This window comes from Rousettus aegyptiacus, unplaced genomic scaffold (genome assembly GCF_014176215.1).
Source record: "Rousettus aegyptiacus isolate mRouAeg1 unplaced genomic scaffold, mRouAeg1.p scaffold_m13_p_8, whole genome shotgun sequence".
NCBI lineage: Eukaryota > Metazoa > Chordata > Mammalia > Chiroptera > Pteropodidae > Rousettus > Rousettus aegyptiacus.
The window spans coordinates 15132077-15152843 of NW_023416311.1; the positions used below are offsets into that span (position 1 = coordinate 15132077).

At 55.7% G+C, this 20767-nt stretch overlaps 2 protein-coding genes across 14 annotated transcripts; one reads left to right on the forward strand and one right to left on the reverse strand.

Annotated features, from left to right (window-relative positions):
- Positions 1 to 485: 485 nt before the first annotated feature.
- Positions 486 to 13042, reverse strand: E4F1 (E4F transcription factor 1). Of its 13 annotated transcripts, XM_016136516.2 has the most exons (21): positions 12811 to 13039; positions 10457 to 10608; positions 9560 to 9665; positions 6990 to 7183; positions 6779 to 6899; positions 6527 to 6679; positions 6269 to 6438; positions 5718 to 5927; positions 5360 to 5468; positions 4980 to 5197; positions 4529 to 4727; positions 4293 to 4435; positions 4159 to 4221; positions 3779 to 4076; positions 2305 to 2465; positions 2123 to 2211; positions 1945 to 2028; positions 1773 to 1873; positions 1594 to 1703; positions 1232 to 1483; positions 486 to 803 (listed from the first exon to the last, which is right to left on the reverse strand). In XM_016136516.2, the coding sequence occupies exons 1-21, from the start codon at positions 12968 to 12970 to the stop codon at positions 750 to 752; spliced, it is 3147 nt and encodes a 1048-aa protein (XP_015992002.2). In that variant the 5' UTR covers positions 12971 to 13039; the 3' UTR covers positions 486 to 749. The 13 variants fall into 13 exon arrangements, with proteins under 13 accessions (XP_015992002.2, XP_015992001.2, XP_015991999.2 ...); XM_016136515.2 differs by having other exon boundaries at positions 1594 to 1706; positions 2123 to 2465; positions 5360 to 5465; positions 5727 to 5927; positions 12811 to 13041; XM_016136513.2 differs by having other exon boundaries at positions 1594 to 1706; positions 2123 to 2465; positions 5727 to 5927; positions 12811 to 13041.
- A 4723-nt stretch (positions 13043 to 17765) lies between these two features.
- Positions 17766 to 20649, forward strand: LOC107506048 (phosphoglycolate phosphatase). Its single transcript, XM_016136544.2, has 2 exons — positions 17766 to 18478; positions 18593 to 20649. The coding sequence occupies exons 1-2, from the start codon at positions 17839 to 17841 to the stop codon at positions 18916 to 18918; spliced, it is 966 nt and encodes a 321-aa protein (XP_015992030.1). The 5' UTR covers positions 17766 to 17838; the 3' UTR covers positions 18919 to 20649.
- The last annotated feature ends 118 nt before the right edge of the window (positions 20650 to 20767 follow it).

Here is a 20767-nt window from a genome sequence, read left to right on the forward strand (position 1 = left end):
TATGTGTCGTCCCAGCTCTGCTTTTTTGCGATCCTCAGGTGATGGGCTTACCCAGGACAAAGTCCACTGTCCTGTCCCAGCCCAGGCCTCCCTAGAAGGAACCTATCCAGGAAGGCATTGTTGAAGGGCTGTGCCACAGGGAGGTGTGCAGTTTCCATGGGCAGGACTATAACCTGACCTCCTCTGCAATGCTGGGTGGAATAGGACCTGTGATACAGAGCAGTGCCTGAGTGTCTATGCAGGAAGACCAGGGAGTGGGACTGCAGGAGGGACATTGGGCTGGAAGGTTGGCCTTGCACGTCAACACTGTACCTGTGTGTGTGCGCTAGTGTTGATCCCCACTGCATTCAAGTTCTTGGAAGCTTTACGGTGGTCTAGAGGTGACAGATGCCAGCAGGACATGAAATGAGCAGGCCAGGCTGTGTCTGAAAGACCTGCCGGGCTGCAGGACCAGGGTTTGCACCATAGAAGGGTAGAGTCCAACCTGTGTGTGGTCCTGGGCTAGCGTTGTGCACATTTATTGAGCACAGCTGCGCCCAGCACTCTGTGAGGTAGGTGGGTAGCCCATTTTACAGACGAGGGAACAAGCTCTGAGTGGTACCAAAACATGTCCGTGGCCACTTCTCCAGGCCCAGCTGCCCCTTCCCGCAGCTTCTCTGAGGGTTGGCATACCACCCTGAAGGAGCCCTCTGAAGCTGTTCCTCACGGCCAGTCTGCAGGCAGCATGTCCTGGCCAGGCCTCAGTGTTGTCAGTGGGACTTGAGGGTCACCTCCACAGGAAAATGGTCACTGATAGCAAGGGCCTGGAAAGAGAATGGGCCAACCCTCAGAGGCCCTGCTAGGCAGCCTATCCTCCCTGAGGCTCCACCTCAGAAAACTGCCCACCACCCGGGGTGGAGTCCCCTGGGTTTCTGCAAACTACTGCATCTGAGAGAGAGCAGTGAGGGCCTAGGCTGTCCACCCCTGTTGCTGCCTGCGGGTGGGGTAGGGACACAGACTTGGGACCCCACCTCAGGAGAGGCAAAGGGCATCCTAGTATACAATCACAGATTTGTTCCATTTAGCCAAAATGGAGCCTCTTGGGGCCTTTCCTAGAAACTATCTTAGGGCAGAAAGGGCCAGTACACTGCAGCTAGTTCCAGCCTTGGGCAGCAGGGAGCTGGCTCCTCCTGCCTGCTTGTGGAGGGTGGCCTGGGGAACCCCATCCCTCAGGTGAGGACTCAGTGCTCACCTGAGTCTGGTCCAAGTCGAATTCCTCCTGGAAGTTGTGCACAGAGGCCGACTCCGGTTTCAGGCTCTTGCGCAGGCGCGCACCGCAGACCACAATGCGGTCATAAGCACAGTCTGAGTTGCCCACCGTGGTGTCGGCGCTGTCCGGAATGAGCCACTTGAACACCTCGCTGCTGCGCAAGCGGATGGCCCCCCAGTCCTGCTCCCGCACATAGCTGCAGTCAGCGTTGAAGTCGCCCAGGAACAACATATCCTGCAGGGGGAGAAGGACTGGTGTCTGAGCCCACCACGGAGAACCATGCCATTACGGCTGTCCCCGGGGTGCGCCTCTTGGGACCCGGACTGTGGGGACGCGGGGCTTACATCGGTGCCCCACTTGTCAATCACGTCCAGGTACACATCGTAGAGAGCATCGATCTCCGCCACTGCTTGGTGAGGCGCAGCATGCAGCGGGACCAGCACCAACTCCTTAGCTGCTGAGGGAGGGGATGAACGTCAGCGGGGCAGGAGCTACAGCGGGGCGGGGCGGGACGGGGCCTCACCTGAGCTGTGGGTTGAGAATTTGACCACGAAAGGCTCGCGGCTGAAGGCGTCCTCTGGGTCCGGGTACTGGTACATGTCCATGACTGACACCGAGTCCTTCCTGGGGGCAGAAGGCAGTGGGCACGATGAGCCAGCCACCACCTGATCCGCGCGCTTATCCCTGCCTCTCACCTGTAGATGAACAGGTACATTTCCTTGTACTGGTCCCGCCCTAGGGGCTTGCTGCTCACAAAGCTGTATTCGTGCCTAGACACACTGCGGAGATATGGGCCAGGCCCTGGGTCAAGACACCAAGGCCAGGCCTGGGATGCTGGCCAGAGCTCCCGATACTGGGCCCTGCCCACCACACCTGTTGATCTGCTCCATGAGCGCTGATACGGCGCTCAGATCCGGGTCTCGCACCTCCTGCACGAGCGTGATGTCATAGCCAGCAAGGATCTGGGAAAGGGGCAGCAGGGATGGGGTCACGGGTGCACAGGTGGATGCTCGGCAGAACCTAGCTGCAGCCCCATCCCCCGTCCCCAGCCTCACTTGCGCAATGACACCACCACAGGCCGGGTCCGACACTTTGCTGTCGCCGAAGCTCTGGATGTTGAAGGCTCCAATTCGCAGGGCGGCTGCCCCGGTGGCCCCCAGTGCCCAGAGTGTGGCCAGTAGGGCCCGGGGCCCAACCATTGCACAGAGCAGGAGGGCTGGGAGGGACAGACATGGCCCACATCAGCAGGGAACTGGAGTCGGATGCACCCAACCCTCTTCGCCTGCAGGAGGGCTCCTTGCCTGGAGGTCTCCTGCCTAATGCTGGCTGGTGCCAAAGCACAACGCTCCCCTGCACTCTCTAGGTCTCCCTGGGGCAGTATGCTGGGATCATGGCCATTCTACTCCGTGGAGAAACTGAAACCCACATAAAGGATTCAGTCTTCGGCTAGTCCAAGCCCCCAGACTCACCTAAGATGAAGATGGGGCAGTATCAAATGCTCAGGATCTGGGTCCAGATAGGAGTCGAAGCCCAGGCACTGGACAGACTACAAGAGCTTGGTCCAGAAATAGCTCTGGCGCCTGGGCATGGGCGGGTATTTGAGGCCCTGGTCCAGGGAGGAGCCAGACTGCACTGGGTCCCACCCCCTCTACAGATCTGGACACTAGAACTCCCGGCTTGCATTCGCACGGAGACCCCCCACCCCCACCCCCACCCCCACCCAGGGCAAGGCCACAGGGAATCCACTCTGAGCCTGCTTTGGGCTCCCAAGTCTGTCAGAACTGGGACTCAGAAGACCTTGTCAACGCCCCAGGAGCTGCATCAGGACTGGGGGAAAGGGCCAGCCATGCCCATGGTCCAGGCTTTGTTCTTGTCCTCACCCCCCAGAAACTAGGTCACCTAGAATCTCCTTCCTAGAGTTGCATTCCCTCAGGAAAACTAAGGCAGTGCAATTAGGAAAGGCTAGCCCCATTCTTGGCCTGTCTCCTGCTGTTTTTCCTATAAGTCATCAGAGGCTCTTGGTCCCCTAGCCTTTCCCAAGGCGTCTCAATAGGACTCAGGAAGCTGGGGTTACAGCTCCCAGTGGGCAGGGCAGCATCAGGAGGTTGCCTATCCACATACCAGTGACACCCACACACCGCCAAGGTGCCGCCAGCCCTGTCAGATGTACAGGGCGGGGGCGGCTGGGAACAAGAGCCTTAAGGGTGGCCTGTGCAGACAGGTGCTGCCATGGGAAACTTGCCAGGGCAGTGGCGTCAATGCCCAAGGTTGCTACTGCCACAACATCACAAGTGGTAGGTTTTCATATTTTATTGTAAAGCAACAAAAACTTATTTACACTCCCACTTCTCTGAATGTCTGAATTCTGTGCCTTGTCTTCTCTGTACCAGAGCAGGCAGGCATGGGTAGGATGCTCAGGGTCCTTGTACCTGACATGGCCTAGCCCGGCAGGACCCTACAGGCACCCATGCTAGACGATGACGGTCTGCACCTCAAGCTGGCCCTCTGGTGAGGCGATGACCAGCTCACCCGCATGCTCCAGGATCTCAATGTCCTCCGATGAAACCATGGTCACGGTGGCCTGCTCGGCGCCATTTGCGCCTGCACGGGCCGTGAGTACAGTGCCCTCGCTGATGGCTGAGGCCAGCGTCATGGCCACCTGCTCCGTCAGGCTCTCGGGGGTGGCGATGGTGATGGTGTCGGCAGCAGCCGCCTCTGAACCCAGTCCTGCCTCCTGGTCCATGGTCACATTCTGCACAATGATCTGGTGCCCGGCGCTGGCCTGGTGCACGATCTGCTGTACCACCTTCATGATGTGGCTGTCCACCTGTGGGTGGCACACGGCTCAGACCATGAGTTTGAGTGAGGGTGCCCGGCTGCCCCTCCCCACACCTCCCCCAGTCCCTCACCTCTGTCTGGGTGCCCTCGATGATCTCTGTGGCTTCATTGGTCTCTGTATCGTCCTCAGTGGCCTGAACAAAGGGTCGGAGGTCAGCTTTACCTGTCCCTGGGCCCCATCCCAATCTAGTGGCCCTACACCCACCTCAATAATGTACTCCTGGGTGTCAGCCACCACAGATGAGAACTCGACCAACACAGTGTGTGGGTCTTCGGTGAGGACAGTGGCAGCTGCTGTGGGGCTCTCCTCAGACACTAGCAGCTCCTCCACCTCCAGCAGGCAGCCCCCTGAAGTGGGAAGCTTGGTCAGGGCTGGGTAGGCCTGGGCAGGGCTGGCCACCTGCCATCCCTCACCAACTCCCGCCACCCACCAGCCCCAACCTTTAGTGCGCAGGTGCCGGTTGAGTGTGCCGTGCTCAGCGAAGCCACGGCCACACTTGTAGCACTTGAAGGGCTTCTCGCCCGTGTGGTGCCGTACATGCCGCACCAGCGAGCCCTTCTCCCGAAAGCCTCGGCTGCAAAAGGGGCACACATGCGGCTTCTCCTCCAGGTGTGTCCGGAAATGCACCTGCTGGGCATTCTGTGAAGACCTACCATCAGGGCCAACCTGGCCTAGGCCAAGGGTCAGACTGAGGCTTTCCCTGCTACCCTCTAAAGTCAGAGAGGGGGCAGGATTCAAGGGTCAGGGGGAAGGAGCCAGGCCCAGAGCAGGCTGGTGGCAAGGGGATGACAAGGGAGGGCTGGGGCAGGAACAAGAAATGAATCTGGCCAAGGGAGTAGGGAGCCAATGGGCGGGGGGTCAGAGGACAGGGGCCAGGGCTGGAGGGCCCACCTTGGTTTTGTAGCACTTGCCGCACTCAGGACAGGGGTAGGGTCGCTCATCTGAGTGGACGCGCCGGTGGCCACGGACATGAGCGATAGTCTTATATAGCTTCCCACAGTCCCCACAGCGGAAGCGGCGCTCGTGCACATGCACCTCCTGGTGCTTCTTGAGCAGGTAGGCCTTGGGGAAGGCCTTGCCACACTGTGCACACGTGAACAGTTTCGGCCCTGGGGCCACACACGAGATCAGGCCAGGTCCGCCCCTCAAGGGTACCACCCTAACCACCTGCTGCCTGCCCACAGGTCACCTGGACCGCCCACTACCCAAGGAACAACCCCGGTCACCCGCAGGTCGTCCACTACGTAGTGCCTCATCCTCCTACCACCTACCTGTGTGGCCCCTTTTGTGGGCCTCCAGTGTGGCCGCTGTTGGGAAGGTCTCACTACACTGAGGGCACGGGTGGGTCCTGGGAAGAGCCGAGGCCTCGTTGGCCACCTGCTGGGGGACCACAGCACACCTCTAGCACCCACTACAGGATGGGCCCCAGCAGAACCAAGGACAGACCCACAGCACCCCCACCCTGGTAGGCTCCATCGTGGGCCCAGCAGTAAACACAGTAGGGGACCTGACAGCAGGGAGAACAGCAAGGAGGCTGGCAGCCCAGCCAGCATGGTGACCTTGTACCCAAGGTTCAGACCCCAGGAAAGAGCCCCCAGGAAGGAGCACACCGGCAGCGCAGGCACCTACTGTCTCCACCTGCTCCACCTCCAGCAGTGGCAATTCTGGGGGACGATCTCCCAGGGGCTGGGGGCTGGACGTGGCAGGAGAGGCTTGCTCCAGGGTCCCCTCCTCCCCAGTGACCCGCTCAAGGACAATGCCGGAGTTCTGCATGGCCTGATGCAGCAGGTTCTCTCGACTGTCCTCGCTAGAACTGGGAAGCTCCTCAGGGCTTGGGGGCTGCAGGGGAGGTGGAGAAACGGAGGGGGGCAAAGCAACTCGGTATATGACACCCACCTGTATTCACTGCAGACCCAAGGGACCCGGGGTCCACAGTGCACACCCAGTATCTTTACTCAGGAATGCCCCTGGGAGCTCCACAGCTCACTCCATCTGTCCTCATTTGCCCCACCTTGCCTCTCCCTGCCCTCTGGCAGCCACTGGTCTCTCATATTCTCTGGCACTAGACCCCATCTCCTCTGCCACCAGACCGAGCACTGGGAAAGTAGGCCCAAGTCAGTCCTGTTCCCACTGAAGCCAATGCCCAGAATACAGAGAACATCGACCCCACCAGCCCTTACTTCTGGGGCCAGGGTCTTTATGCCCAAGGGAAGCTCTTGCATCTGGACATGGACTTCGTGGATGACAGTGCCCTTGGCATCTGTCACCAGGTGAATCACAGGCGATGTCTCCATGGGCTCACTTGTCACAGGTGACGACGTAACGGTCCCCACAGGGGAAGCACCAGACCCTTTAAGGCAGAACCAAGAGAGTCCTTAAAGAAAATCCCCTGACCAGGCAGCTCCAGAACCAGGATAGCAAGCCTTCGCCACACTGACCTGCAGGTGCATCCTCTTTGCCGATGACCGCGTCCTTGCTCATGCTGAAGCGGATTTTTTCTGTGCACGGGGTGAGAGACTTGAGGTGCCGGGTCAGTGCACCCGACTCCCGGAAGCTCTTCCCACACTTGGCACACTTATAGGGGCGCTCATCTGTGCAGAAAATGGAGTCAGCCTCAGGTGGGGAAGGCAGGCCTGGAACCACAGCTTTGCCCGCTTGCCAGGAGGCAGAGATGCTCCAGGCCAGCTCACCTGTGTGCCGCCGGTGGTGCCGGATGAGTGAGCCCTTGGTCCGGAAGGAGGCCCCACACAGCTTGCATTCATGGTCCTTGCGGCTGCTGTGGGTGACCATATGAGCCTTGAGGATGCTGCCCTGTGGGGGTGGGGAGGATGCAGCTCAGAAACCTCCCTGGGCAGGAGGCCTGGCCCTCCTAGCTGGCACGGCCCAAGGCCCCCGGCTCACCGTCTTGAAGGTCTTGTGACACAGCGCACACACATAGCGACCGTCCTCGTTCACCAGCAGCTTAACCTGGGCCTGCTCACCCTGCCCAGCCAGCCTGGGTCCCTGATGGCCAGGGCTGCCTGGGACCTCTGTCATCTCACTGTCGCCTGGCTCCGGCTCAGCAGCCACAATGACCTCTTTGATGTGTCCACTGCCTGAAGAGAAGCAGGTCAACCTGAGCCTCCGGATGCCACGGGCCCTGCCGCCTCTTGGAACCCAGCCCAGGAATACTGCTGGTGGAGAAGCAGTGGAGCTGCTCAGCCCCCAAAATGTACCCAGTAAGGGGAGACCATGGCAAGCAGAGGCCCCCTCCCTTAAGCCAAGAGGAGCATAGGACAGGATGTGTGCAGGGACCCTGCCACCTCTAAGGGTAATGGAGTGCCTGGTGTAGAGACAGTGGCCAGGCCAGCCTAGTGGCCACCTGCCTTGCTCACTACCCCAGCTCCCGCTAACCTATAGAGAAAATGCCTCCAAGGTCACCTGCTGGAGTTTATTTTGATGCAAGCAGGTGAGGGACCCAGCTTGGAGAGTGAATGCTCTTGAGACACCTGGGACAGTTTGAGAAAGAAAGCTGGGCTTTTGCTCCTCTTGTGGGTGTTGAAGAAATCTGACAATGTGCAAAGCTAAGCTGTAAACACACTTCACAATTTCTGCTCATATGACTGGAAAATGGTTCACTTCTTAGAAGCCTTCTCAATCAAACAGGCACCATGTTTTGACAAGCCATTCTCTTCAAACAGAATGGAAGTGTGTAACTCAAAAACAATCCAGGGCATCTCTCACCCAAGCTCTGACTGGCATGCCTCACACTTTATCTTACCCCCACCCCAGAAAGGAACTTCCAAAGGGACAGGGACTTGAGTCTGAGTGTGACACAGTAGACCAAGGGGTCAGGGAAGGGGAAATAAATGAAATCCAAGTTTCCCAGGAAGAGGCAAGAGTGGGTATCTAGCCCCCATGTAGCTCCAGCAGCCCCTGCTTTGTCCCCAGCCCAGTGAGAACAGGGAACCCCTAGCCCTGGGACACCGGCAGCTGGCAGTTTAGGACACTGGTCAACCATGGGCTCCAAACCACTGAGCAGCTAACACCAAGGGGACATTTGGGACACCCAGGATGCCTGCAAAGGGGGAAACTCCCAAAAGTGTGAGAGAAGCAGGAGGTGCCCAGAGAGAAACCCTCAGAGCTGATGCTGAGCCATGAGTGTGAGCCAGTTAGAGGTTGGGATGGTGGGAAGGGGCCTGGCTGGCCAGAGGTCTGGAGCTTGTCGATGCAGCCCAAACCCAGGGAACCTGTTTTCCTATATGACATCACCCACACCAGAAACCAAATGCCATGCCACGGCTGGAGCATAGCCCCACCTCCCACATCGCAACATTCCTATCCCAGAGTAGCACCAGGTAAATGTCCTTGTCCACTGGAATGTCAGGGGGAAAGAGCATGGAGACAAGGATAGGTGTCCTGCCATCTCCTTGAGGTGGGACCTTGGCAGAACAGTCTGAATGGAGGTTCCTGTCCCCCAAGTCTCTTCCACCCCTTCTTCCTGCCCCAGTTGATCCCAAGGGCTTCCCAAGGCCAAGTTCTACCTGTTGCTCAAACCTGCTTCCCGTCCAGCTGCCCGGTCCACTCATGCATTTGCCAAAATGCCTGTCCAATGTAATTATCAACAGCCCCCCGCCCCCTGCTGCCCCAGGTAACTACCATTCCCTTCCCAACGTCCCAGGGCATCAGCCCAACCCAGCCTCCCACCAGTGCCTTGCACACACTCAGCCCCCAGCCCCCTCCACCTCCCCTAGCCCCAGGCTGCCCTTTGAAAGTTCCCCCATGCATGTGGGCCTGTCCCGGATTAATAAGCGTGTGACCTAATCCAGACCTCTCAACATCCCCTCCCCTACTGCATATCGGGATGCATTTTAACTTTTAAAAAGTCATCAAAGAAGCTGACCTGGTGTTGTATGCTCATAAAAGCCTTGTGAGAATCAGTGCAGGAAATGTCACACGCCTGCAGGAGGGATTGAGCATTGGGGAGATGAAAGCTAAGGTCAGGCATCAGGTCAGGGCCAAGCTGGAATAGCAGGTGCATCCCATGCACACCCTACCCTGACCCTCCAGAGTCAACTGTGGGGTGGGGAACAGGAACCAAGGAAGTGGCAGAAAAGCGGAGAAGATTCTGGAAGAACCAGGTCAGAGACAGTCTAAGGAAGCAGCAGGAGAGCAGCCAGCTTGTGATTGTGCACAAAGTGAAGATTCCCCAAGGCCCAGGTGGGCCCTAGAGCTGCCCGGGCACATGCTTCCCCTTTCCTGGCAGGGCAATGCCTGGTATTCAATGCTCAATACTCCTGCAGGCCTTACCCTGAAGAAGGTGAGCATTAGCCCTCAGCCCCTTGGGCAGGCCTTGCTCTCAGGAGAGCAGAGGGGCAAGGGCAGCAGAGGTCCGCGGCCTCCATCCCTGAACACAAATGGCTACCAGGTCAGTGACACCTCAGCACTGAGAGCCATGAGGTGACAGCCCTAGTAGGGCAGTGCCAGCTTACCAACGATGTCGGATGTGTGGCTGATGTCTGCTGTTAGAGTAGCTGCCTCCACAACTATGTGGGCCACAGTGATGGGCTCCTCTGGGCCTGCCACCGCTGGGACCACCTACCAATGGGGTAGAGGGAAGGGAGGAGACTCATCTGCAAGGTTCCTGAGCAACCTTGGCTTGGCAAGTGCAGGCTTGGGTTTAAGTCCATGTGGAATGGCTGGGCGGGAGCTCTCAGCTCCCCCACCAGGACCACCAATCTGAACCCGACTCCCAGCCTGGCCCAGGGAATCAGCCCCATCATTCTAATGCCTCCAGCCATTGAGGAGTGTGGAACACCAACTGCCCTTGGGGAGGACTCCAGGAGGAAGTGACTAGAGCTCCAGCTGGCTATGCGGGGATGAAGGTGAGTACCTACACCCATCAGCCCCAGCCAGGGGTCAGGGAAAAGGGCCTTGGGGCTGTGGGGCCAGAGGCCTTCCTGGAGGAGATGGCACCTCTAGGAGGCAGGTAAAGAGCACAGGGCCAGAGTGAGACAACTCTGGGGCACTCCCTGTGGTAACCTGAGACAATGGACTTCTCTCAGAGCCTCCTTTCCTACAAGGAGGATGCCAAGAATGCACTTATGGACATTGTTTGAAAAGAGAGACCCAGGCCCCCAGCTGCACAGGTTTTGGCCAGAGGCTACTGAAAAGAAGGCCAGGCCATGCAGGAAACCCCAGAGCACCACCAGGCTCTTGGTGGCAGGGCCCAGACCCTCCTTTACCAACAACCTGTCCCCATGTCACATGTAACCAGCTGTACAGGTCTGTCCCAGCATGCCACCACCACCTCCTTCTGCTGTCAGGTGAGCTCAAGGAGAGGGGAATGTGTGTGAGAGAGAGAGATGGCAGTTGGAAAGCGAGCTCACCTCCTGGCCCAGCAGCGCAGCAGCTGAAGGGTTGGCAGGCAGAGCTTCCTGAGGAACCCGCTGGCAAACCTTCTGGAGCTTGTGCTGAACAAAATCCTCCAGGGCGGTGAACTCCGCCTGGCAGCGGCCACATCTGTGCACATCGTCCTCATCTATAACAAGCTGCAGTCAGTGGGGCTTGGGAGACTAAATCCACCCAAGGGTGGCATCAGAACCAGAAGTGCCTTCCCCAGCCCGCCCAGAGGGGCCAAGAACACTCTCAGGAGCCTAGGGTGCCAGCCCCCATCCTCTGGAGGTCTGCAGAAACAGCACATAGCCCAAGGAGAACATCCAGGATGAGGGGAAGAGGGTGCTTGTGCCCACGGGGTTCTGGCTGAGAGGCTGCCCTGTGGCAAAAATGGGAGAGGGGGTGCCCTGACCCATGACCATTCTTTTTTAACTCTAATTTTGTACTTCCTTGGTTCCAAACAAGCAGCACCTCCAGCTCAGGGTGAAACTTCTCAAAAGGGCTCCACAACTCAGGGCCATCGCACTTGAGCCCCTCACCATCTGGGCTGACCAGCCAGTGTCTGCCTCAGGTCCAGCAGGAGAGACCTCCTGCTCACTGAGTCCCTACTGCGTGCCAGGCACCTCACTGGGAACATCACCAAATCCGGCCAGCACCCTGGAAAAATGGAGATGACTATTCCCACTCTAGAAAAACAACTTGAGATTCAAGGACACCCACCTAGTGAGTATTGGGGCCAGAATCTGAACCTGAAGGTCTACTTCAAATGCCCTGATGTTTACACAAAGGGATAGGGAGGTGTTCCTTCTGCTTCCATAAAAGTCTGCCAGTTCCCACCACCTCACATGCAGTCCCACATTAAGGCCAAACCCAGGCCTGGTGCACAGAAGGAGCAGTCACTTGTTGAATTAATAAACAAACAAAGGGCCAAACAACAGCCATGACTCACCCACAGGCCACCTAACAGAGGGCAATGCCTTCCAGATGGCTCATAGTCACAAGCCAAGCACTAAGGTGTCCATCACCCTCATAATCTCCCAGCCCACTGAGTCTGACTTGGCACCAGGGTGTTGCTGTTGAAGGAACTCCCACTACAGAAGGGATACACCCAGCCCATGTGACATTGAGACAAGGCCATGGGCAAGCCCAGCAGGGCACAGCAATCTCCAAAGAGAGGTTGGCTTCAGGTTGGCTTTGTGCCCAGTGCTACTGCCCCGCCCCAAGCTGGAATAAGATGGGGCATGAAAAAAAATGTACCAAGAATATGAATGCTGTGGGAACAAAGATTACCACCCCAATATCATTAGCCGACCCCCTCCTTACGGCCCAGTCTAAAGCCTCATGGGACAGAGCTCAGAGGGCAGAGACCCAAGTTCTATCTCCAAAAGCTATCAGTGTTCCTATGCATGAGCCTTCAGTGTGTCCCCACACTGTTCTCATCGATTTACATACATACTCTATTTTCATTCTTACCACCGCTGTCCTGAGGCAGCAGAACCCAGAAGTTAAAGTAGTGTTGAGGAGTCACACAGTCTTGGCATCCAATCCAGTCCTGGCTACTTACTAGGTGGGTGACCTAGTCACTTTCACATTTTTTAATCTCAATATTTCTCATCCACAAAATGGGAATAATTACAATAATAATAGTAACATCCAAGGTTGGTTTGAGAATGAAAAAAGCTGATGCAGGTAAGTGATTAATATATTATCAGCAACAGGACCCCCATTTTGTAATGGGAAATAGAGGCTCAAAGAGATGTGTGGTCACCTGCTCAGGATCAAACAGCTAAAAAATGGTAGATATGGGAGTGAGCACGCAGGCTGGCTTCAGGGCACCAGTTCTCCTCCCAAGGGCCAGCCCAGAGCCCAGATCCTGGAGAAACCCGAAACCTCGTCCTCCCGGAGCCCCCAGCCACGCCCACCCCGACTAAGGCCTTAGCGGCCTGTCAGGTGTAGTGGGAGGGGGCTCGCAGAAGGCCAAGGCCGTGCCTAGGCAAGGAAGCAGAGAGGGGCCGGGCCACAGGACTGGGAAGGCATGGCTGGCAATGGAGATGTTCGCGAAGGTCTACAAGAACAGCCCCGGAGATTTGAGCACCTGTGAGCATCGGTGGTGAGTGAGCACTGGGGCCCACGGGGTTGACGAGCGCCTAGCAAAAGAGGCCCACGAGTCTGAGGAGACCGGGGACTCGTGGAGGGTCCTGAGGGGTCCCATGAGGACTTGGGAGGTCCGCAAGGAATCCAGATCTGGGCGTCAGTGGCGCCCTCAGTTCAAGCCATCGGAGCCTCCGCCAGCCCAAGCTGAGCGGCTCTGACCCCGGACGCGCCCCGCCCGGTCTGGCCCTGTTACCTTCCTCGCTAAAGGGCGCGGGGAGGCGGAGGAAGCCGCTGGGGGCCAAGGCTGCTGCTGCCGCCGCCGCGACCCCGCCCTCGCCCGCTTCCCGCCTGGCTTCGGCCCGGGCTTCTGCCGTATGCGCGGCCGTCACCCGCACTGCCATCGCGCCCTCCATGTCGCAACGCGCTGCAGGAAGATGGCGGATTTACGACCGTGTCGTCATAACAACGGGCCGCGCTGAGGCGAGCGAGAGGACGACGAATAGACGGTGATGGGATGGGTCCAGGGCGAGTTTGATGGACGGGTGGTGGGGCGGAGCCTGAAGATGTGGCTTGGAACCGCAGAGGCGGGGTCAGGTCTACGCAGTGAGGTGATGGGGTGGGGCTTTTTGGAGAGGCACAGTTACAGTGGAGCGGACTGAAAGGAGGCGGGGCGGATCTAGAGGTAGGCCTGCGGGGCGTGGCTTAGCGGAGCCCTCGCTCCGCATGGCCATACCTGAGAAATGGAGTGTTGGGGCGTGGCTGGGAGAGGCTGGGCACAGTTCCGGTAGCGGCATGTTGGTTTGAGAGCCGGGAAACTGGGACAAATCGGACCTGCGGCACCACTTGTCCAGCCCTGAGCAGGTGCTCCGGCCACGGGCGTCCCACCAGGATCCAACCTGGAGAGAGCCGCTGCCGGGAAACCGTCCCAGCTCCGACTGGTATCGTCGCCTGTCCCCCTCAGGTGTCAGAACCTCTCTTGACGGTTGCCCAGGTCCTGGGAGAAGAACCGAGTTTGGGATGGCTAACGGGTAGCTTCTCTAAGCCTTTTATTCTTTTGTATAGTTTTTAAGTACACGTAAAATTTACCGTTAGTCACAGTACATTCACAATGTTGTACAACCATCATCACCATCAGAACAATGTCGTCATTCCAAAAGAAAACCTGTACCCATTAGCAGTCACTCCCCATTCTCCACTCACCCCAGCCCCTGGCAAACACTTTCTATCTCTGTGGATTTACCTTTTCTGGACATTTCATATAAATAGAATTACACATATGGTCTTTCACATCTGGCTTCTTTTGCTTAGCATATGTTTTCAAGATTCATCCAGTTTGTAGCATGTATCAGTACTTAATTACCTTTTATGGATGAATCGTATTCCATAATATGGATAGATCATAATTTAGTTATTCATTCATATATTTGCTTTTCCACCTTTTTTACTATTGTGAATAGTGCTGCCATGAACATGCTCAAATTCCTTTTATTCTTTTTAAGGTAAAATTCAATTAAATCTTTTAAGCTAAATGCTTCACAGGATTTTCCCATTGAAAGTACCAATCATCCGCATTGCTTGAGGGCAAACTGGAGACTTTAACCCAGGTCTTTCCAGAGCAATGGGCTGGAAACACTCACAGGGTGTGCTTTTTTAGCTCAGTTATTCTCTTTAGTCAGATGTTGGATACCAGAGGCTCAGTGGATCATACCTGGTCCCCTTCAGGAAGTCCAGTCTCCAGGGAAGACCAAACACAGACACAAAGTCCCAGGCTGAGATTGTCTCCATGTTGGGGCTGCCCAGCTGGGGTAACAGGACCCTTGGCCTTGCAGGAGCTGGGATGTGTGAGGCATAGATCAGATCACTGGCGGTCAGGCTAGGTTAACAATAGGGCTGCTTTCTGCAGGGGGCTTTGCTCACCATTGCAGGAGTGACAGTCAGCATTTCAGAAGGATCCCTTTGATTCTTGTGCAGAAAAAGGACCTTAGGGCCACGACTGAGGCAGGAAGTTACAGGATGAATGGTCTCTGAGAGAGACAAATAGGAGGAGCAAGTGGTGGCTTGTAGAGCATGTGGTATCTGGGGCGCTTCTGGGAAGAAAGGAATAGGAGGATATATCACTTCAGGAGGTGCTGAGGAATAATGGGGAAGCCAGCATCAGAGAAGTAGAGGAAGCCACCCAGAGGACTGGAGTGGGAAAGGATTTCAAAGGCAGGACAGCCTGGGTGTGAATGGACACGAGGAAGAGCTGTCTCAGGGAGAGAGCCAGCTCTGCTGTGTGCTCCAGGGTCTGTGGGACAGAGTTGGGCAGGCCAGTGCTCCTGCCTGGTTTATGCCTTTGGGGTTAGAAAAGAGCATCTTGACCAGTGAGTTCTGGGCCTTGTCTTAGCTGGAACCCAGGCAGACCAGCAAACACAATAGTGGACAGGCCTGAGGTCATTGGAAGACAGAATGCCCAGGGGCAAGCAGGGAGACCAGAGTTCTCCTTCTCTCAGGTGCCCTTCTTTCTCACCCTGCCCTCAGCATGGGATATAACTGCACACTGTGTGTTTTATAATCAGTACTATGTTTACTTTCTGTGGCCAGAGCCAGAAGTGAACTCTATCGTCTTTTATGATGGCTGCTCGGTCTCCATTCCTTGCATATACTTTTATTTAACCAATCCCATGTTGAAGAATATTTAGGTTGCATCCAAATTTTTTTTACCACTTGAGTCCTTTTTCAATGACTCCCATTTTTGCTTAGCTCATGAGAAGTGATAAATCTGTAAAAACTCAGATTCAATGGGTACTTGTGTTTTTTCATACAATTTAAAACACATGCAATGCTATTAAGATTAAATAGTGTCATTCTTGTACCACCTATATCCATGCCTCATTTTATTTGCAGTACTGCTTCCTTGTTTGGGGGGACCCTTTCGCCATCCATTTGCAGGTAAAAACTGAGCACCTACTGCTGTGTGTTGGGAATGCATCATGTTTGTGATGTGCTTGCTCCTCTCCCATCTAGATTCAGGGCACCTCACCCAAGGTCAGTCCTCCCCAATAAAGGGCACCAGCCCTTCCTGCCTTCTCTAGGAACTGGTTCATGACCAACTTGTCTCGATACTGACCATTCCATCTCTCCCGCTATGCCATCTCAGTCCCTATAACCTACAAAGGATATTAAACGAAACAAATGCAGCAGAGCTCAGTTTTGAGGTCAGCTGAGTTTAATACCAATTTTGCAACTGTGTTGTCCAGCTGGTGACTCTCTGTGGCTCAGTTTCCTCAAATATAAATGGAGATACTAATAGCCCCTGCTTGTCAGAGCTGTCCTGTGATTATGACAACATAATTCAGGTAAGGAGCAGCACTCAGTGCCTAGATGTTAACTGAGTGCCCAGTAAACCAAGGCAACCTCGCAAGTATCATACAAACCAGCCCATGGCTGTACAGTAGCACTGTTTCCCATTCTGACCAGTGTACCACATACACTGCATGTTTCTGGGAGGATAAAGTAGGGTTTGTGATCTTTTGTCAAATTCAGTTCTTCCTAAGGTCAGCTTCATCACCAAAACTGAGTAGGAAGACACAGGGAGGAAGATGTTCCCTTCTTGGGTGGTGGGTGCACCAAGCAGTAACACTGTGCATGCCCTTGTGGCCCATGGCCCTGACTTTCAGGGGTTCCCAGCAGAGACTAACAGAAACAAGCTGTATGTGAACAAGCAGGAACCTAAGGAAACTGAGGTCACTGGCTTTACCTCATAGGCTTGAGGGTGGGGTGAAGGTCCAGAGAAGACTTCATGGAGACCTGGGGCCCAAGAGAGGAGCAGGAGTTTGACACACTACAGTTTGGGGCTCTGGGTAGCTTGGCACAGGGCAGGTTCTCAGGAATCTGGGGCTTGTTATTGTTTTGCCACTTAGCTATATTGAAAGTAATAACAATAAACATACACCTACCCTATGAACCAATCAGTGATTCCACTCCTAAGTGTAAACCCAAAAGAAATGAGTTCCTATTTCCACAAGTAAGTGTGTAGGAAGGAGAACGTTCATAAGGGGCATTTTTACAGTAACCCCGAAGTGGAAATGATCCAAATGTCCCATCAACTGGAGAAGAGATCGACAGGAGTATATTCTTACATTGGCCCAGGTGGCAATTAAAACAAAAACACTAAGAAGGACACATTTCACAGACATTATGTTGCTCCAAAGAAGCAAGACCCAGAAGAATACATACAGTAAGATACTTTTTTTTTTTTAATCCGATTTTTAAGATGGTCTAGAACAGGCAAAGGAGGCTATAACTCATTCCATGGTGGTAGAAGTAAGCAGTAGTTAAGGGAGGGGTGTCCACTATTGACTGGAAAGGCATGTAAGGGACCTTTCCAGAGTGATGGAAATAGTCTGTATCTTGATCTGGGTTGTGTTTTCACAGGCGTGTAAGTATGTAAAAATCCATCAAGCTGCACACTTAAGATTTATGCATTTTACTGTATGCTATTCCTCAATAAAAAGTAATGATAACCTAATAATAACGATTATGATATCGACTAATTATTGTGTGCTGTTCTAGGCAGTGTCCTTCTTAGACCCTAATTCCCCTTGCTACTCGTTCACAAGACTAAGGCAAAGAAAGCATTTTTGCAAAGGACTAGAAATAAGGACGCTGGTTGAGATGGACCCCCAGGAAGTTTCTCAGGACTGGCTGACACCGTGTCCGGAACGTGTCCTGGACGGAGGGCACAGTCCAGTGCCCCTCAGGCAAAGGTGAGAATGTGACTCTCCCAAGAGGATAGCGCCCCCAGCCCCACCGGGATCCGGCGGAGAGCTCCACTCTCAGGGCCGGAGAGTAGCCAACTTATCAGCAGTTGGCCTGACGAGAGGTCACTCGATTAAGGGCTTCCGTCACCTAAGCTGACCACACGCCTCCAATGGGAGAGCTACCCAATGAGCAGCGGGTTTACGTCCTGCGCCGTCTTCCCGGCTCCGCCTCAGTGTTTCCGCAGTAAACGCTCCACTCCGAATGCCGGTTGGCTCCCTGCCAGCCAATCACCGGGGAGCCCTGGACCCAGCAGCCAATGGCCGCGTGCCTTCCTGAGCCGGGCCGCGACGGTTAGCGCTGACCTCCAGCAGCCCGCGGGAGGCGGATTGGTGCAGGTGGCGTCCAATAGGCGGTGCGCGCAAGGCTCGGAGCCAATGAGCGCGGCAGGGGCGGAGCGGGAGCGGCGGCGGGCGGCTGCGAGGAGCGGACGGTGGCGGCGGCAGCAGCCGGTGTCAGCGGCGGCGGGTGGCTGGCGGCCATGGCGCAGGCGGAGGCCGGTGGTGACGACGCCCGCTGCGTGCGGCTGAGCTCCGAGCGGGCCCAGGCGCTGCTGGCCGACGTGGACACGCTGCTGTTCGACTGCGACGGGGTGCTGTGGCGCGGCGAGACGGCCGTGCCTGGCGCGCCGGAGACCCTGACGGCGCTGCGGACCCACGGCAAGCGCCTCGGCTTCATCACCAACAACAGCAGCAAAACCCGTGAAGCCTACGCCGAGAAGCTGCGGCGCCTGGGCTTCGGCGGCCCGGCGGGGCCCAGCGCCGGCCTAGAGGTCTTTGGCACGGCCTACTGCACCGCGCTCTACCTACGCCAGCGCCTGGCCGGCCCGCCGGCTCCCAAGGCTTACGTGCTGGGCAGCGCGGCCCTGGCCGCGGAGTTGGAGGCCGTGGGCGTCGCCTGTGTGGGCGTGGGGCCAGAGCCCCTGCAGGGCGATGGCCCAGGCGCCTGGCTGGACGCGCCGCTGGAACCCGACGTGCGCGCTGTTGTGGTGGGCTTCGACCCGCACTTTAGTTACATGAAGCTCACCAAGGCCGTGCGCTACCTGCAGCAGCCCGGCTGTCTTCTCGTGGGCACCAACATGGACAACCGGCTCCCGCTCGAGAACGGCCGCTTCATCGCGGGTCCGTGCGCCCCGGAGGTGGGAGGCTGGAGGGCAAGCGGCGGGCCCCTCGCCCCTCCGGACCGCTGACCCCGGACGCTCTCCTTCCCTCCCCTTTCCCCTCTCCGCCCCACAGGTACGGGTTGTCTGGTCCGAGCTGTGGAAATGGCCGCCCAGCGCCAAGCTGACATCATAGGGAAGCCCAGCCGCTTCATCTTCGACTGCGTATCCCAGGAGTATGGCATCAACCCGGAGCGCACCGTCATGGTGGGAGATCGCCTGGACACAGACATCCTACTGGGTGTCACCTGTGGCCTGAAGACCATCCTGACCCTCACTGGAGTCTCCACTCTAGGGGATGTGAAGAGTAATCAGGAAAGTGACTGCATGTCTAAGAGAAAAATGGTACCTGACTTCTATGTTGACAGCATAGCCGACCTTTTGCCGGCTCTTCAAGGTTAAAGATTTAGCGTCTTTAATCTACAGAATAAAAAAAAAAAATTGAAAACCACGTAACTAAATTAATAGGTGGGGCTTAAGCATCTGTTCAGCTAGGTGGCTTCAAAAAGTATGCTTGGAGTTAAGCAATGGCACTAGTTGTTAACCTTGTAAGTAAACGTTTGGGGTGATTTTGTTACAGACGTTTATATTTCAAGATGCACTTTTAAACTTGGAGGACATTGCTGGGGTCTTGGGCCTTGATTGGCAGGCTCTGCATCTGTCCAGGATTCAGGTAACCTCAGAATCTGCTGATGAGACTGAGGTAGATCTAGGGGTGTCATGTATTTTATTGAAAATTTCATTCAAGGATCTAGCCCCCTTGCAGGACAAAGGGAAGGATTACTTTGACTGTTGTTAAGAAACGTGTACAAACTGACCCTGGGCCCGATCCGTGTGATAATCAGCAGAGAATTTGCTGCTGCATCCCAGCGCCTGACCTGCCTGGTGGGAGTGGAGGAGGGGGCTGCACACTAGTGGTGTCTCCCTGTCCTTGGGGTGTGGGTTGCTGCCCTCACCACCACCACTCCACACTTCCTTAAAAACCACTCTGATGTCACAATTGAGTGTCTGTTCCGTTTCAAATGCCCAGGGCTGCTGCTTTTCATACATGGTTGCACAGTTCTGTAAACTCAGTCCAACTAAACTATGGCTTTCTCAAATGTGGATTTTTACCCAGGTGACTTGGATTGAGCATATTTTGTTGGCTGAGTGCCACAGAGGGCATGGATGACTTTGCTGAACTTTGGGCTACTGTGCAGGGAGCTCAGAGTAGCATTGGTTGGCACCAAAAAGACTTTTCCACTATCTGAACAACTTTGTCAAGGGTTGGAATCAAATCTTAAGTGTTTTGATTAATAGCTTTGCTCTATCTCATAGGTAAAATCCCACTGAAGAAGTCTCTGTGCCCTACAGCTAAAGTCATGTGCCAGCCAAGGACTGCCTCTTGCCAGGGTGCTTTCTGGGTGGGGGAAGAATGAGGTGTCCTCAAGAACAGGAAGTCCTTTTACAAAGCATCCAGTCTCTTCCTGTCCCCCCATACCCTTGGTTGGGGTGGGGGTTAGATGCCAGTGGTTCACGAGGCCAACTATCTTGGCCCTGGAGTCCCTTGTCAGTGTCCAGCTGAAGGACTGGCAGGATCTACCAGCTAGCCAAGTGTTCTTGGCAGGGGACCCTGGCTTTTTCTGCCTGTTCTGTAAGTTGCTGATCTTCGGGAACAAGACTGATTAGCAGATTCTTCAGCCACACTACTAGGGTAGAGCCTGGGAAGCTGTTCCTTTGGGCCAACTCCTTCCTGGTGCCTTGCCCTGCACCCAGTGGCGTCTGCCCATAACCTGTGGCTTCTCTCTTAGTCCCAGGGTCACAGTGCTCTTTCACTCATTCTCTAAGAGTTCTCAGAGCAATAAAGGATGTCCTGAGCCTTTAGCTCCTCCCAGGCCTGGGGCGTCTGAGGTTCAGACTCTACCATGGAGCAACAGCCGGGCAGCCAGTGCCTGTGAGGTTGGTGGTGCTGACGTTGGCTCTGCAAGGTCAGCTCAAGGTGGGTCTGGATATTGAGCAGGCCTGTCAGGGCGTTGTCACCCACACCAGAAGCATGCGGCACATGAGGCAGCCAGTGAGACCTCCCTCTTCTACACTCCATCTCTGCCCCTGTTGCACTGTGTGAACCAAATGCATATTAAACTCTCAAATCCACACTGACTGGCTTCCTTTCTCTCGCCTTGACAGCAGGTTTCACACAGGTTGCAGCTGTCTAGCCTTAGTGTGGGGATGGGGTGAAAGGACTCAAAGTCGAAGGTCATTCTGGAATTCC